General features: G+C 42.0%; 2 protein-coding genes across 2 annotated transcripts in view; both read left to right on the top strand.

Moving 5' to 3' along the window:
• The first annotated feature begins 625 nt into the window (after nucleotides 1-625).
• LOC123020831 (patched domain-containing protein 3-like) lies at nucleotides 626-6,219 on the top strand. The gene is made up of 4 exons (XM_044425018.1): nucleotides 626-765; nucleotides 1,206-1,301; nucleotides 2,649-2,794; nucleotides 4,616-6,219. Exons 1-4 carry the CDS (start codon nucleotides 626-628, stop codon nucleotides 6,217-6,219), a joined length of 1,986 nt encoding a protein of 661 aa, XP_044280953.1.
• A 6,695-nt stretch (nucleotides 6,220-12,914) lies between these two features.
• Nucleotides 12,915-13,207, top strand: part of LOC123020832 (patched domain-containing protein 3-like) — an 11,323-nt gene continuing 11,030 nt past the window's right edge. The window contains exon 1 of the mRNA XM_044425019.1: nucleotides 12,915-13,205. Within this exon, the coding sequence (XP_044280954.1) occupies nucleotides 13,032-13,205 (174 nt within the window). The 5' untranslated portion in view covers nucleotides 12,915-13,031. The remainder of the gene's footprint in view (nucleotides 13,206-13,207) is intronic.

A 13,207-nucleotide genomic window follows, 5' to 3' on the forward strand; every position in this document is an offset into this window, starting at 1 on the left:
CCCGGGCATCCTGGACTCCTTGAACCTCAGCTCCGTCCGGGTAAGTGGCGGCTCCCTGAGGGCTGCAGCACACAGCAAAAGAATCAGGAAATATGAGCCCCTGTTTCGTGCCTACCAGACGGGCTTTAGTTTATGAATGCTCTTAGTTTTAGGAACAATTTTCAAAATGTAACCTTTTTAGTTGGTAGTAGCAAAAACGACCAAGTCTTGTTATCCTTAAACATTATGCGTAAGTTACTCTGATAGTTTCAATGAGTATTTCCCCTGCCTCTTAAATTTGTCTGTAATCAATCCATTCTAATTCTTTTCTGTCTGATTAAAATAATTCACCTGAAAAGGAAGCTAGACATTTTATAAAATTAACCATCTTTGAAAATCCAACAAGGGAGTTGTTTATATTAACAAACTGAAAGTTGTTACATTTGATGGCATTTCCTCTAAATATGTTCATAATGCATTGGAAAAACTTCTTAAGAATGATTATACAGGGTGTTTCATAAAGTGCGCAGTTTTTGAATTGCGCAGTATTTTTTTGTTTGAAGATTGTCAGCACTGTTCCTATCATTTTCATTATCTATTATCACTCCAATTAGAAGGCCATTTGTTGTTTTTCCATTTAGTAGCCATGGAGCGGTTCAGTATCGAGCAACGCATTCTTATTGTGAAAACTCATTACAAAAACGGGGAGTGCTACACAGAGACTGTCCGTAAACTTCGCGCCATCTTTGGACGTGACAGTGCCCCTACCGCAACAACAGTTTCGAGGTTAGTACAGAAATTTGAAGAATCTGGGTCAGTTGCAACCAGAAAATCGCCTGGTCAGAACTGTACAGGTAATCGGCAAAATCGACAGGGACGTCTGCAAAAGAGTTATCATTAATTTCAATGATCAGATGACTGCCTGCAGAGAAAGTGGAGGTGGACATATGCTCGATATCATTTTTCATTATTAAATCGAAGTATATGTTGAATGAAATTAAATAAAAAATTGAATTTTGCCTCGATTTTGGCTGATTTATTGCATTTTTAAAAACTGCGTACTTTATGAAACACCCTGTACTTCTTTTTAATATATTTTTCATTCTGTCTTTTAAACCTTTGGAAACAGTAAGATATATCTTAGGAAATAACATGTGTAAAATTATCTTCTTTTTCTGCTGTCTACCCTCTACTTTTCAGGTAGCCTATTTCACGTCACTGTGCAGACAGAAAGAGTTTGAAAAAGTTGTCAAGGATGTGATCCCACTTGTATCTGTCACATATTTTTTAACAATATTCTTTGCAATTATATCATGTTCAAGGTAATTCCCACCCCCTTATTTCATGGGAGAGGGAAGGGGATTTAATCTTTTTATCATGCAGTTGTATGTTTTCTCATTAGTTACCAAATGTGCACTAATTTAAAAAAAACCACAGTAAAAAACAAGACAGAATTCATAACTTACCAACCAACCATAGGGCAGAAATCAATGGCATGCTTATACCAGTGATGGCGAACCCTTTAGAGATCGAGTGCCCAAACCCACCCAAAACGCACTTACTTAGTGGAAAGTGTCAACACTTCAATAAAATCTAAAAGCTGAGATTTTAGTTTAGAAAAAACAACTCACAGCCAGTGCAAGCAAATATATATGCGTGCGTGTGTATGTGTTTGGCAGTGCGCTGACCGGTCATGCAAAAGCTTGGGCGAGTTGTGGGTAATGAGTCGTGGCTCATGATGTCATTGCCTGGCGCTGCTACTCCTTTCTGAGCATGTGTATGGCCTCTATATGCAATGTTCTCTGATGCTTGGCTGCTGGGGCAATGCAGAGGTCACTTGCCTCGCATGCTGAGAGGGCTCTGCAGTCCTGCTGCGGCACATGTGCCATGGGTTCACCACCACTGCCCTGACCCTACCCTGGTGCAATCCCCTAACCCTAAAGTAGAGATACAGTTCCATTGAAAAGAGGGCGCTTTAGAAAAAGCTTTCCCTGAGTAGCTTTTCTGCACAGCTGAACATTTCTGCCCATTCTAAACGCACTCCAACCATCAAAATCATGCCAGGACACCTCATTTTTCCAACCCTAACCCTACCCTGGTGCACACCCCTAACCCTAATATAGGGCGAAAGTTCCATTGAAACGAGGGCAATTTTGAAAAAGCTTTCCCTGAGTAGCTTTTCTGCACAGCTCAACATTTCTGCCCATTCTAAATGCACTTCAACCATCAAAATCATGCCAGGACACATCATTTTTGTAACCCTAACCCTACCCTGGTGCACACCCCTAACCCTAAAATAGAGATATACTTCCATTGAAAAGAGGGCGACTTTGAAAAAGCTTTCTTTGAGTAGCTTTTCTACACAGCTCAAAATTTCTGCCCATTCTAAACACACTTCATCAAAATCATGCCAGGACACCTCGTTTTTCCAACCCTAACCCTACCCTGGTGCACACCCCTAACCCTAATATAGAGATACAGTTCCATTGAAAAGAGTGTAATTTTGAAAAAGCCTTCCTTGAGTAGCTTTTTCAGCGCAGCTCATCACTTCTGCCCATTCTAAACACATTCCAACCATCAAAATCATGCCAGGACACCTCCTTTTTGCAACCCTAACCCTACCCTGGTGCACCTTAACCCAATATCGCCCTCTTTATTCTGTTTTACAGGCTAGATTGTGTACGGACGAAAGTGTGGGTTGCAGCTTTTGGAGTGCTATCTTCAGGCTTATCAGTTGCCAGCAGCTTTGGACTGCTACTGTTTTGGGGAGTGCCCTTTGTTATCACAGCTGCCAATTCACCATTTCTTATTCTTGGTAAGTGGATAAGGCAAACATGTTCCATTCCTTATCAGAGTTTCATGATTAGACATTCATGATTCAGAGATAAATGCCACCATTCTTAACTTGATAATAATGCTAGATTTCCCCTTGCTAGTTTCCCAAGGCAATCCTTCTTCATGTTTGTTCCTTTCCAGAGATGCATGGTTTTCAAGAACACAACCTACTTTTTTCATTTTTTACCCATCAGTGGTAGGCTAGTATTTGTATTTTTCCATGTGCACATTTTTTTATCGTTCTGCTTCTCAGCCAGCTATTTCCCTCTTTCATCAATCACTTTCCTCCAGTCATTTAACTAAAGCAAAATTGAGGACTTTTTCACCTCCCAGTTTTTAACAGTTGAAAATGCAGATCCATTCTGTATCACTGATCAGACTGATTAATTAGAGTTCTTCAGATCATTTCTCAGTTATTTTTGGACACAGCTGTGCAAAACTAAGTAGAAAATATATCCACCCTGTGTGGGATGAAAGATAGGTGCATTTATTCTTTACCATACCGCTTCAAAAATTTGAGTTTGCAAATCTAGACTCAAATTCTTGCTCATTCAGAAGTGAAGTGTAGATCAAAATGCAAATTTGCATACTTCAACTTAGTGAGAAATGTGTGTACTTTGTACTTGGTTATGCAGTCAACACTCTGTCTTTAGTTATTTAGGACACAGTGCCCTCTATAGGTGGTTTGCAATACAAAACATACTGATGAAATTAAACACCTCAGCAGCAGCTAATAGTTTATTTTTAAAAGAGTACAATTACAAAAATTTATACAAGGAAACAACAGAAATTGCACTAAAAAGACAGGCACAGAGAGAGAGAAATAAAAACCAAAAAAAGGATTTAGAAAATCTCAGTGCACCCCTCCACCAGGACCATGGCTGTACAGTATCTTTTTTCCTTCATTTTTCCAGGAATATTCCCCTTTTCAGGAATATTCCCTTCCATCCAAAATTCCATTGCATCCATTGAAGGTTTAACACTCTCCCCACTTATTAATGCATACTTAATAAACAAACCCCATATATTATTAAAATCCTTCTTCTTTAACAGTCCTTTTTTCACCCTAATCCCACATGTCAATTTATCATTAACAGCTATATTCCAGACTTCCATTCAGTTAACTGAAGCTCCTGTTCTCCTTCCAATTCTTTGCTATTATCACTTTTTCTTCTGTTACCAAATTTATTATTCTTTAATATTCCTTTTCTATTTATTTTCACAAAATATCAACAATAAGGCTATTAAAAGTTTTCAACCACCAAATGAAGCCTAGAGCAAGACATGCATATCTACCTGTGAAGGGAATTCCAAAGGTGTGGGGCTTCCACTGAGAAAGCCCTAACCCTAGCACTTGTCAGTCTACGTCCTCTTGCAAATGGACTAGAAAGTACTTAATTCTGTCAAATACTTATCTAAAGCTCAAGCTGTCTAATCTTTAAGCCAACAATAAGAAGGAAATACTTCAACAACAACAGCCCCCAGAGTATGTATGGTCTGAACGCATATAAAGCAGCCACCCATTTGAAGCTGAGCAAGACTAGGGCTGGCCTGAGCTTGGAAAGGAGGCCAGGTAGTCAACTTGAGTTCCACAATGGGAGAAAGGTGAGGATATAGAAAAGTTGAACAGAAGCAAGCAACTGGCTGAAGATTGCCGTATGTTGACTTCTCCAGAATGCTGTTTATTCTCCAAACTCTATTACATTAGATAGTAATTTTACTTGTTCATGATTCCCTTTCCCTTCCTTATGTTGCATGGGGAAACTGACACATTTATCTCTTAGCTACTGCTCTTCTTCAGGAGTTGGTGTTGATGACATGTTCATCCTGGTGTCCTGCTGGCAGCATACAAAAGTGAAGAACAAAGTTGAAGATCGCATGAGTGAAGCCTATGCAGAGGCAGCTGTCTCAGTAACTATCACCACGCTTACTGACGTTTTAGCCTTCTACATCGGAATTGCAACATCCTTCCCATCAGTCCAGTCATTTTGCCTTTACACAGGAACAGCCTTCATCTTCTGCTACATATACAACCTGACATTTCTTGGGGCTGTTCTTGCTCTGAATGGTAGAAGAGAAGAAAGCAACAGGCACTGGCTCACATTCAGGAAAGTGAAACAAGGTCCTCAGGATTCCCAAGGCTGCATGTATAATTGGTGCTGTGCAGGCGGATCTTATGATGAGTCTACTGGGACAGAACCTGAGCATCCCATGAATGAGCTGTTTAGAAAGCATTACGGTCCCTTCCTTATGCACAAGTGGACTAAGGTATTTGTTTTAGTCTTTTATCTCATGTATCTGAGCAGTAGTATTTATGGGTGCACTCTAGTTAAAGAAGGTATAAATGTGCGACATTTAGCTACAGATAATTCTTACGTTATTCAGTATTATGACTGGGATGATGAATATTTTTCTGAGTATGGTCCAAGGATTATGGTTGCTGTTACTGAAAGTGTGGCGTATTGGAATTCTTCTGTTCGTCAAGATCTTGAGAACTGCATGGTGTTATTAGAAGACTCATTATATGTAGACAAGAGTTTATCTATGTCATGGTTGAGAAATTATGAAGCTTTTGCCAAACGCACATCTTTAAATATAGATGACCGTAGTGTATTCCTTGGAAATTTAGCCACCTTGTTTACAGCAAATCCAGAATCTGCATTGGATATCAATTTCAGTGATACAGAAATATCAACCTCACGGTTTTTCATACAGACAATAAATGTTAGTACTGCTGTCGATGAGAAAAATCTCTTAAATCAACTGAGAGGCATTGTTGAAGATTGCAATATCTTGATGGTTTATCACCCAGCTTTTATATTTTTTGATCAGTTCCTTGTGATAGTCCATAACACAGTTCAGAATGTTGTGATTGCTACCACAGTCATGTTAGTTATTTCCTTGCTGCTTATCCCAAACCCTCTCTGTTCTTTGTGGGTAACTTTTGCCATTGCATCTGTTATTGTGGGTGTAACTGGCTTCATGGCCTATTGGGATATCAATCTTGACTCCATATCCATGATCAACCTGGTAATTTGTATAGGGTTTTCAGTAGATTACTCTGCTCATATTTCATACGCCTTTGTTTCCAGTGAGAAACCCAAAGTGAATGAGAAGGCAGTGGATGCTCTCTATCGCCTTGGTTACCCGATACTTCAGGCTGCTGCTTCCACCCTTGTGGGAGTCCTTGTTCTGTCAACATCATCCACTTATATCTTTAGAACCTTTTTTAAAATAATAACTCTTGTGATCCTGTTTGGGGCTGCTCATGGTCTCATTTTTATTCCTGTGCTATTAACCTTTTTTGGCTTTTGTGGATTATTGTCAAATAGAAGGTGCCAAAACAGTGACCAGTGCTTTGAAAAATCACCCAATATTGAAGGATCTCAGACTAACTATCCATGAAGGCTTTCCATTAAGAAATACTTGTGTGAGCAAAACCAGATGAGAAATTCCCCTCTTCTTGCAGTGGGTTTGGGTACATTCCAGAGCAGATTTTCAGGAGAGGTGAAGATTTACAGGGAAGAGGAGAAAGGGTTACATACCCATTGTGCCTGATAGTCCTGGAACATTTTTTTCCACCTTCAGGTTCTACTTGGAAACATTAAATAATTCATACTCTTATTCATTAAATAAGATGGAAATGTAAACCACTGCTCCCTTAACTTCCAGAAGTTTGGCCTTATGGTTTTGTAACATGCTAATGAGAAGGAGTAAGTTCAGTTTGGCCTTCAGCAGGCAGCCATCTAAGCAACCTTTCCTCTGTAATGCAAGTGTAGTTTTTGATAGAGAAAGCCTGTTTATAGTTAGTACATGTTCCATGTACGTCTTCATAGGATGGGCTATCCCACAGTCATGTACGTGGACATGAAGATGGTTTGGATGCCTGGTTGAAGCCATTTTTTAAAAACATGCTGTGTTGTTGTTTGCCTTGAAATCTTAGCAGAGGCAGCTGGCTGATCCTCCTGTGTATCTGGATCCCTCCCAGCTGCCACTAAGGGCCAGGAGTATGACAGCTGCCATATAAACTTGGGAGAAGGGAACATGGTGCAGAAAAGGCTAGTTGGCAGTGGTGGTAGCCTGAACCCCCCTATACAAGGTAAATCAAGTCCAGCTCCAAATTGTAATAGGTCTGGCCACACTTTGTATAAAGTCAAGGCTCTTTAAAAGTTTGGCAGGAAACCCCAAAAAGTATAATTTTAGGAAAATAATTCCAATATAAATAAAGGCTGAATGTCAGCAGGACAGATTCTTAGACAATGTTCATGTACGTCTGCTCTGTCTTTCATAATATTACAATATTTATAATTATATGGCTCAGTGTATTTATTTTCTTTAGTTTCTGTGTTGTCCCCATTCTGAAAGGGAGGATGACGTGCAGGCTGTTTGAGCACAGGTCACTAGATGGCACTGCAGAAGAAGACTTTGTGGAGCAGAATAAAAGTTTGGTTCCATGTTCCCTCTTAAGTTGTATGCAAGCTTTCTGTATGCAAACAATTATCCTTGTTTTCCTCTATAGACTTGTTATATCACTCAGGAAGCATTCTCAGCTAGACCTCAAACTAGTTTCCCTGTCGGACTACAGCGAATAGCCCAAAAACTGTGTAGGTTTTTTTGTTTGGTGAAACTTGATCCTATGAAATAAAGAATTGTCTAAATGATAAAAGGGAGCAGGAGTGTCCACAGCTTCTAAGAGAAATAAATGTAAACTTACTTGCTCCCACTCCTTGAATATAAAGGTTGGCTTGTTTCTGGACTGTCCAAATTCTCCATCCATATAGCTTCCTATTCTAGTATATCACTTGGGCTGGCAGAAGGAAAATATTTGTTTGTGGTTCTTGATGTAAACTTTGAAAATGCAGTCCAGACAAAATCATAGTTCAGAATATCAACCTTGAAATATCTTACATAACCATCTTTTATCATTTGCTGTATCAAACTGAATATCGTGACATTCAGTGGCAGTATCTATAAAGTCTTTAAGTAGTATTGAACTGGTCCTCTGAGATACGGAGTCAGCGGGAAGCATCTTCCTACTTAGTATGTGGTAATGGGCTATCAGAAGTAGATGGAGGGGAAAAAATCCCTAGCCTTGTTGGACAAGCAGTTCTTATATATAATTTGTATGTCTCCAGATGTGACGTTAGGGATGATAATGATAGCAATAGCCTTCATTGCTACCTATCTGTCCCCAGTTCAGTTGCTAAGGGACTGTGGAACAATTGTCCAGTGTTACTCTCTGAAATCAACCCTGCAGCCATGGTAACACAGTGCCTCCCATGCCCAGCCTGCAGTCAATCCAGAAAAACAGCATGGTCAGTGGCATTTTGTCAATGGTTTTATTATTATGTAAACCATCCAGAGAGCCACGAGGCTATTGCGATGGTATGCAAAATGTTAAATAATAATAAAGCAAGCTGGCGAGCAGAATTCACAGGATCACACTCACCCTGTCCATTAGGGAAACAAGGCTGCTCCAGTCCCGTGACCAGTTGAGATGCAGACTAGGATGAGAATCCGTCTGCTCCAGAAGCTCTGCGGTTGATTTGCCACGGCCCCCTCAACTAAGAAAGAAGTATTTGCAGCTGGGTAGTTGTTGTCAGGTGGCATTGAGCCCAGAGTGGGTTTCTCCAGGAGTGGTGACACATCTCCCTCTTTAAGAAAAGTAGGCGCCATCCCTTCAGGCAGATTTTTAATCACCCTTTGGACCCACTGCGGTATCCTCCTGGCTAGCTATTATTAGCCAGGAGGTGTGTGGATCAAGAGGATACTCGATGAGCTGCATTGCCGCAAGTGCCTTCTCCGTGCCATTCGGCTGCAGGAGGTGAAACTGATCTGTTCACTGATTGATTTGGAGTGAAATTTATTTATTGATTAGATTGATATTCCAACTTTTTCTTTTTTTTAAGAGCTCAGAGCAACTTACATCATTCTCCTCCTGATCTCAAACTTATCCCCACTACACCCCTGTGGGGTAGGTTGGGCTGTGAATCTGTGATTGGCCCAAAGCCACCCAGTTGGCTCTGTGGCTGGGAGGGGACTAGAACCCAGATTGCCTGAGTAACAGTCCCACACTGGCTCACAGCTGTGCATCAGAACGATCCGTCATGTCCAGAATTACATCATACACCACAACAATGCTTGCTTACCAATAACACTGTTATCAGCTGTGTTACTGTCCAACTATATGTGCCTTGGTATGTGTGCTGGGGCAATAAAATGATGACCAGACATTTTAATTTAATGTAATTAAGAGACACAGTCTTTAGCTGCATTATTTCCTAAGACACTGGCCTAGACACATGTTTAGTAGAATGTTTCTAGCTCCCATTGTCAATCTGGACTTCTGTTTTGGAATCAGTCCCCATCCATAAGATGGAAAAAGAGGGAACACCTGGCTCTCAGAACACATTTGCAGAAGTACACACAGAGACTAAGATGAAGTAGGGGAATTTTTATTAATTAATTTATTCATTTTTTGGTGCAGGAATGGTTGCCAGGAAATGAGGCCAGTTCCCTATTCTTATATATTTTCAGAGTAAGGGATGACAAGATTGCAAATTAATGTTTCTTTGGTTCCTCTACCAAAGATACATCACATCGGAAGTATCTGAAGATACATCACATCTACCAGTATATCACATGGATAGGAAATCTATATATATGGTCTTGTGGTTTTGGAGGTTTTGCATCATACAAACAGAAGCAATGTTGTCTAAAGTACCATGCTGGCGGTCCCTTCAGGAGCTGATGGCAAGATTAAAGATCACATAGGCTTTTAAGGGAGGTATTGATCTCCCAACCAGTTCCCATCCCAGTTTTGGAGGACCTTGAGCACCTGCAATGGCCCCTTCCCTTGATAAGTTTTTCTTCTCATCACTACTGTCACCAACTACTTTGCTCCTCATCTATTTGGTTATCCTTGCTGCCACTTGTTTGCTTGACAGGCAGCAAGCCAGCAAATAAGCCAGCAGTGGCATCTACTGCTGCTCCTCACCACCTTCTCTCAGGTTTTCTAGCCCAACCTGAGATAAGGTGAGAAAACAGGTTGCAATGGCAAAGAGGAGCAACTCAGGGAAACTTTGGGTAGCAGGCCTCTGCTGGAAGTGGTCCTTCAGCTGGTGCCCAATCATGTCTAGCTGCTGACCCTCTTCTCAACCCACTGGTTATATCCATCAAGCAGAAAGATGGCTTGCTTTAATTTAATAGCTGAGTTTGTTTCTTTGGTGAGCATATATAGCTGGGCAGTGTTTCTTCCATGGGTTTTGATGGCTGGTGACAAATAAAAGTCTATATAGATTTTGATACCAGAGTCAGCAAACACCAGCAGTGACTATGGTCAATGACTCCCTTAGTTCTTCCAGTCCTCAAACCCCCCGTTTTTCCCTCTCTAGAAAGCTGCCTTAACACAATGTGGCACTATCACACTTCCTCCCTGATTGAGTGGGTCCTCTTCTCCCATTCTCCATTGCTGGCTGTGTTATGGATGGTGGCTGCACAAGCTTAGAATGTTCTTCTACCATTACAGCTCCGATATAATCAACAGAGGGCAAAGGGAAGGAACTATCTGCCCACCTCTCAAATTTGGCCATAAGCAGGTTTTCTGCAGTTGCACAGGATGCAACATTTAGTTTGGAGAATTGGTCAAACCAACACAGTGGGGCTTTTTCCATACTCATTTTAAAACCATCCACCTGAGCAAGCTACCAGTTGTCAGGTCCTGTTGCATCATCCTTGTTGGGCAATCTCATTCTTGAGGCAAGGGCACTGTGAGAGTATGCTTTGCAGGATGGACTGAGGGCCTCTGCGTTCTTCCTTTGCTAACGAGCATTGGGCTCCATAGGGCAATAGAGGCTTCAAAAAGTATGTGCATGTCCATTTTCCCCTCTCCTCACTCCAATATTATTTTCCTGCACTTACCTTTTCTGGGATTGTTGTTGATACAGTGAGTCCAAGGATCCCCCCACACCTTTGCACTCATCATCTAAAGTCACTTGTCTCAATTTCCCTCTGAATGTGGATCATTACTAAGACCAAGAAATGTGGGTCCAAAGGACTGATATTCTGTGTTGTTCTAAGGATATTTTATCATGACCACCACCAGTAAATTCTGGTTTGTAGCCACAATCTTTATGTACCTCGTCCTCCCCTTTCAGTTGCATGAGTTGCTGACTGCTAGGAATTCAAAAGGCGGCTTTTCTGTGATGCCATGTGGCTTTATTATATATACAAAGACTGCTCTGTTGGCATGATGCTAATGCACCTCAGTGCACCCTCCTACCATCGGTTGATCTTAGGTTCAAGACGGTCTGGTATCCAGGGTTCTGTAACCTGTCCACCTGTGGTTCTACCTTTGCTGACCTGGCTCTCCTCCTCACCAGCCCTGTTGGTGAGCACCTGTTGCCATTGCAACAGAGGGGAAAGCAAACCCCACAACTCAGTTGCTCAGGAGTCCTCCTTTACTAGCCAACCAAGCTCAGATAGGAGTATATAACATCCTCCAAGATGGGAGCCCCAGTGACAAAGCATCAGCACACAAGCAAATTAAGCAACATGCAAGAAGGTAAGTGTTCTCCGCTCACTCGCTCTCGCTCTCTCTCTCTCTCTCCAGGTAATCATCTAAAACTCATAGATTATCACCATAAGGCAAGCGAAGGACACACCAAAAGGGACAGAATCCCAGGAAAAGAACCCTTTAGAAACAACTTAGAGCTGGGAGCTAACTCCTAGTGGGGAAATCCAGAAGAAAGTTAATAGTTCCTGCAATCTTGCTCAAGCAGAGAGCTTATATTTAAACCCAAGCTTAGAAAGGGGAAAGAAAAGCAATGCTTGATACTGACAAGAGCCATTTTGTAGGCCTAGCTATAGGCCTAGTCTGCAATCAAAAAGTGAAGGCCAGCTTCAGCTTGGGTTCACTGTAAGCTTAGGTTTTAGGGCTTATACAGAGGCTCACAAACTAAAGCTCAGAAATAGAGATATCTCAAGTTTGAGAGTCCAGGTTATCAGTCTTAAAATGCACATGCATAAAGGAACAACTCCCTTATGAGGAAAGGCATTAGCCATAGCTGCAGCCACTTAGCTTAGAAAAAGGCAAGGAAGAAGAGACACGTGAGGGATACATAATTATGCATAGTATGTAGAAGTTGGATATGGGGAATTTTCCACCCTTTCCCTTAGTATTAGAACCTGTGGTCATTCCATGCAGCTGAGAGATTCAGGACAGACAAAAGGAAGTACTACCTCATACACTTAAACTATGATATTCATATCTATGAGATGTAGTGATGGCCACCAAGTGATGGCTTTAAAAATGGATTGGCCAAATTCATGGAGAAAGAGGCTATTATGGCTGGCTATTAGCCCTGACAGCTACATGCTACCTCCATTATCAGAGGCACTATGCTTAAGTCCACCCATGGCTAGAGAATTTGGGCAGGAGGATGCTATGTATTACCCTCGCCCTGCTTGTAAGATCCAGTGGGCAGTTGGTTTGTCACTCTGTGAACAGAATGCTGGACCAGATGGAACCTGGATCTGTTTAAGCATGATTCTTCCTATGTTCTACCAGGCACCCAATGCAATCCTTTGTATGGTTACTCAGAATTCATTCCCATTGTGGCCAGTAAGGCTTACTTCAAGGTAAATATGCATAGGTTGGCAGTGTACACTTGGTGCAAGCATATGCACTACCAGCGACAGCTCCAAGTACAGAAGGGCTAAACAACTAGGAAATTCCAGCTAATACACTGTTTGAAAAAAATCCGCTTGGAATTTAAGAATGCAGTATGTTGTCCAGCTTGGGAATTTCCCTTAACCAAATGGAGAAAGTCGGCCGCGCAAAAATTCCAAGGGGGGAAATTCCGATGCCTTTTGGGAAAAGGATTTCCCCGCTTGGACAGAGAGAAATGCAGAAATACGCATTAACTGGATCGTCTGCAATTTGGGGCGGGGCAACAGTGAACAGACAGCGTGCAGCTTCCCAAAAGAAGAAAGCAGCTTTCTCCGCTCCGTTTCTTGTTTTTCAGTTAAGAGAAAAGGAAACAACGCCCACCCCAGCCGGGTTAAGGCGGCGCCTGCTTCCTCCATCACATGACCAAGAGACAACGTCCCTCAGAGAAAAGTTGGTGCTGCGCCTCTTCGGAGGAAAAGACGCTAGTCTCTTGGTCTAGGGTCTGCCTTTGCTGAGAACTTGTCTGAGCAGGCAAGCGAAAGAGGAGATGCCGGACGGCTGCTGCCACACCGACTGCGTGGAGCGACCCCTGTCGCGCGCGCTCGGAGCCCTCGGCGCCTTGGTGGGCGCCCACCCGTGGCCCTTCCTGCTGGTGCCGTTGGTGCTCTCGGGCGCTCTGGGCACCGGCTTCATGTTCCTCTCCAAAAACGAAGACAACAACAT

The sequence above is a fragment of the Varanus komodoensis genome, unplaced genomic scaffold (genome assembly GCF_004798865.1).
Source record: "Varanus komodoensis strain SLA01 unplaced genomic scaffold, ASM479886v1 scaffold15, whole genome shotgun sequence".
NCBI classification, from domain to species: Eukaryota; Metazoa; Chordata; class Lepidosauria; order Squamata; family Varanidae; genus Varanus; species Varanus komodoensis.

Excerpts from the sequence above, each read along its gene's own strand:
- LOC123020831 (XM_044425018.1), top strand. The coding sequence starts at position 626 with ATGGAGCGGTTCAGTATCGAGCAACGCATTCTTATTGTGAAAACTCAT. Across the intron at positions 1,302-2,648 it reads GCAATTATATCATGTTCAAG|GCTAGATTGTGTACGGACGA; the intron begins GTAATTCCCACC and ends TCTGTTTTACAG. Across the intron at positions 2,795-4,615 it reads TTCACCATTTCTTATTCTTG|GAGTTGGTGTTGATGACATG; the intron begins GTAAGTGGATAA and ends GCTCTTCTTCAG.